This window comes from Macrobrachium nipponense, chromosome 26 (assembly GCF_015104395.2).
Source record: "Macrobrachium nipponense isolate FS-2020 chromosome 26, ASM1510439v2, whole genome shotgun sequence".
NCBI lineage: Eukaryota > Metazoa > Arthropoda > Malacostraca > Decapoda > Palaemonidae > Macrobrachium > Macrobrachium nipponense.
This window is the reverse complement of record NC_087215.1, coordinates 2,620,208-2,624,565: the sequence shown is the minus strand read 5'-3', so window position 1 is coordinate 2,624,565 and position 4,358 is coordinate 2,620,208. Positions and strand designations below refer to the sequence as shown.

Sequence of the window (4,358 nt, the reverse complement as noted above, 5' to 3'; positions counted from 1 at the left end):
TCCTCCAATTCGACTGGGTGGTATTTATAGTGTGGGGTTCCGGGTTGCATCCTGCCTTCTTAGGAGTCCATCACTTTTCTTACTATGTGCGCCGTTTCTAGGATCACACTCTTCTGCATGAGTCCCTGGAGCTACTTCAGCCCTCTAGTTTTTGTTTTTCCAGATTCCTTTTCAGGGATCTTGGGATCGTGCCTAGTGCTCCTATGATTATGGGTACAATTTCCACTGGCATATCCCAGATCCTTCTTATTTCTATTTTCAGGTCTTGATACTCATCATTTGTGAGGCTCGGTCCAGTTCTGCGTGGGTGTCCTGCCACGCTGAACAGTGCGTTAAGGCCCTCCTCACGAAGGCCCTGACGGTGGTGGTCTTGAACCTCGCAGGACACTCACTTTCTCCATTTAAGCAAAGTCCCAAGTTAGTGGATTTGGTGTAGACGGTGGTGGTCATCTTCGGGGTAGTCTTCGTAATTAGGACGTCGAGGAAGGGGAGCCGATCTTCGCTGCTAAATTCAATAGGAGGGCCTTAACGCACTGTTCAGCGTGGCAGGACACCCACGCAGAACTGGACCGAGCCTCACAAATGATGATTAATAACCGGTTACTCCAACCAAGCTGATCCACAGGGAGGCATCAGAACAGCCTACTTAAAACAAATGGTACATGGAGGACGAGAAATAAAAGAGAATCCCCCCCCTCCGAGGATACTATTTTCTACAAGTCCTTCATGCACCACGGATATAAAGAAGAGGAGAGATGCTTAAGAAGATTGTAGAAGAGAACGTCACCCCCGTGGAGGAGGAAGAGCTCTCTCTTTATAATCTATTATAAGAACAGGAAAACAAGGACCTGATTATGATAAATAACCCTACCCCGCCTGCAGGAGATCCCCTGAAGCAGAATAACGTCGTCTACCAGTACACATGCCCTATCCAAGGATGTCCTGGAGTTTATATCGGTATGACAACGTTACGTCTGTCTAAGAGGATCTCCTGTCACGCCCAGAACGGTGCCATAAAACACCACGCCCTCACCGCCCACCAACAGCACGTCGTGCGTGAGGATATCGTAAAAAACACAAAGATAATTGGAAGAGCCCCCGATCAGCGACGCCTACGCCTCCTTGAGGCATTATTTATCCTCGAGCAGAAACCCTTCCTTAAATACGACACAGGAACCCTTCCTGCTGCCCACTGTGTAAGGAAGACCCAGGCCCCCCCACCCCCCCTCCAGACGAGAACACCAGCGCCCAGGACGGGGCCAATATCGAAGAGGTTGGTAGAATACCAGGAGTTACGTCACCACGGTCGCAGCCAATGAAAACCCGGCTCCAGGTGACGTAACACACCTGAGAAGATCAACTCTATACAAAATTAATGGAGCTGATGGCAGCAATCCTTTTCAACAAGACTTATTATTATTATTATTATTATTATTATTATTATTATTATTATTATTATTATTATTATTTTGAAAACAAACCCTAATCATTTGAAAGAAGTAATAAGGTTTAAAGTGAAAATACAGAAAGCAAAGTTCAGTTATTAGCAAATAAAAATGATGAATTAATAAATGAACAGATAAAATTATCCATAAAATAATTAACAAAAAATCCTTATACACAAATGCATAATAGATCTTGTATGTGAAATATATCCACTCTCGAGGACTCTCAATAAAAACATCAGGACTATTTCTAAAGTAAAATGTATTTCGTTCGTTATACACTAAATTTACAATATCTTCACAGAAGCTGATATCATTAAGCCAAAATGAAAAAAACATTTGCGATGAATGAATTTGCTTGACAAATTAATTACATTAATTTCTTTTTTTGTTTTTACAAAAAATATATGCGTACAATATGTGGACGCAGTTACACATTCATCTGTCTCACTAGAAAGAATATCCTAGTATTTGGCAATCTTCCAGCGTTGACATTTCCTACATAGGAAAGGCGATCTGTAGAAGTCAAGGTGGCCTAGTTCGCTGTTTCTCATCATCCATTTTGGCAGGTGAACATTCATAAGTTCTTTTTTTTTAACAATTCCGAGGACGAAGTTGATCTCTGCACAGAGTTGTGTGGTCGTAGATAATGTTGGAACTCTGCACAAACTTTTCAGAGTCGTCAACAAAGTTGAACTCTGCACAGACAGCAGAAAGTCATGGACAAACTGAAACTTTGCACAGACGTATAAGCTCCGGACAAAATTGAACTTTGCACAGACACATATAAGCTCTGGACAAAATTGACTTTGTACAGAATTCTATATAAGTCCTGGACAAGTTCTAGCTCTGTACAGACTTTTGAAACGCTGCACAGACATCTTAAAGTCCTGGACTGAGACACAAACATCTCACAGGCACATCCAAATCATAGACCAAATCAACTTCCCACGGACTCGCACCAGGCCTTACCAGCCTCCATGCCCATAGCTGGAACCTCCATGCCCAAAGCTGGAACCTCCATGCCCAAAGCTGGAACCTCCATGCCCATAACTGGAGCCTCCATGCCCATAACTGACGGGCACAGGCCTGTGCACAACAACAGGCTTGTGTACAACAACAGGCTTGTGGACAACAACAGGTTTCTGGACAACAACAGGCTTGTGGACAACAACGGGCTGGTGAACTACTGGGGCGGGACGGTAGTAGACTGGTTGGGCTATGGGCCTGGACTTCTTGTAGAACTTCTTGCCCGGGTCGGCAGAGGAGACGGCCAGGAGGGCGACGAGGAGGGCGAAGGTCACCTGTGGAAGCAGAGGGAGAAGTTCACTTCTGGGGAAAGTTGATCAGCTGCATTTTAGACTGTGGGTTCACTTCATAGCACAGGGCATCAGACAGATTAGGGTGGTGAGTCGGTGGATTATTGTTGCCTGGTCTTTTTTCTGTGACTGTGTGTGTGTGTGTGTGTGTGTGTGTGTGTGTGTGTGGAAGGAGATTGGTTTAAGGGGGGTTATGGTGTAGGGGGGTGGGGGTTGTCCTGGCAATGTTAGGTTAGTAAGTTACTAAAACCCCTTTTCACTGGTAGTTGAGTTGTCATAGGGGTATACGGTATTAGATAAAATGTGTAATTTTGTATAATATTCAGTATGGTGGACTTTGTTTGGGTGGTATATATTATATATAATATATATATATATATATATAATAAATATATATATATATATATAGTATATATATATAAATGTGTGTGTGTGTGTGTGTAAACATTTCTTTCTATACTGTACTCTTGCAATAAATAATAATTGCATCCTCTGAAGATATATAAACTAGAAAAACACCATCTGGGATTGCAACTAGTGTGGTTATCCTAATTGCAACCACTGAGAAAACAACTGAGAATCAACACCAGTAGCTCACTGGGAAAAACTACCGAGAAGCAACACCAGTTGCTCACTGAGAAACAACACCAGCCACTTACGAACTTCATGTTGATCAAGCGAGTGTGTGATGCGTAACTGCTGACTCTATGGTCGGAGTTACCCGTTTATATAGGCGACGCCCACCAGTTATCCAGCCCCCTATAAAGTCTGCCTACCGTAAGAGCGATTAGGACCTTTGGAAACCGTGGCTTAATGACCTCTATGGGCAGTTCTTTTGTATGTGTGTGTGTATTTTTTTTTTACCCTTTTTTTGTGCAAGGAATAGAAATATGGGAATTAGATGAAGGAGAAGGGTCATGTAAGGGTTATTTTTTTTCCTGGCGAAAGGAGAGAAAGAGAGAGAGAGAGAGAGAGAGAGAGAGAGAGAGAGAGGATAGGAACAAAGATTAGGATAAACTAACAAATTAGAGGAAGAGAGAGAGAGAGAGAGAATAAAGTATAACAACCAATTCATAGGAGAGAGAGAGAGAGAGAGAGAGAGAGAGAGAGAGGTGATAGGAACAAAGATTAGGATAAACTAACAAATTAGAGGAAGAGAGAGAGAGAGAGAGAATAAAGTATAACAAACCAACAATTCATAGAGAGAGAGAGAGAGAGAGAGAGAGAGAGAGAGAGAGAGAGGGGTGATAGGAACAAAGATTAGGATAAACTAGCAAATTAGAGGAAGAGAGAGAGAGAATAAAGTATAACAAACCAGCAATTCATCGAGAGAGAGAGAGAGAGAGAGATGGAGAGAGAGAGAGGAACAAAGATTAGGATAAACTAACAAATTAGAGGAAGAGAGAGAGAGAGAATAAAGTAAACAAACCAACAATTCATAAAGAGAGAGAGAGAGAGAGAGAGAGCGAAGAGTAGAGAGAGAGAGAGAGAGAGAGAGATAAGAACACTCTCAGCCACTTAGCGGTTTTGAGAATGCCACTCTTTCACACTATGTAGCACGTAAAAGCGACACGATGTCACTCCTACATGCGGC

At 42.7% G+C, this 4,358-nt stretch overlaps 1 protein-coding gene across 1 annotated transcript; it reads right to left on the bottom strand.

The window, feature by feature from the left end:
* Nucleotides 1-2,287: 2,287 nt before the first annotated feature.
* Nucleotides 2,288-3,452, bottom strand: LOC135199755 (chorion protein S38-like). The gene is made up of 2 exons (XM_064227911.1): nt 3,424-3,452; nt 2,288-2,749 (listed from the first exon to the last, which is right to left on the bottom strand). Exons 1-2 carry the CDS (start codon nt 3,430-3,432, stop codon nt 2,414-2,416), a joined length of 345 nt encoding a protein of 114 aa, XP_064083981.1. The 5' UTR covers nt 3,433-3,452; the 3' UTR covers nt 2,288-2,413.
* Between the last annotated feature and the right edge of the window lie 906 nt (nt 3,453-4,358).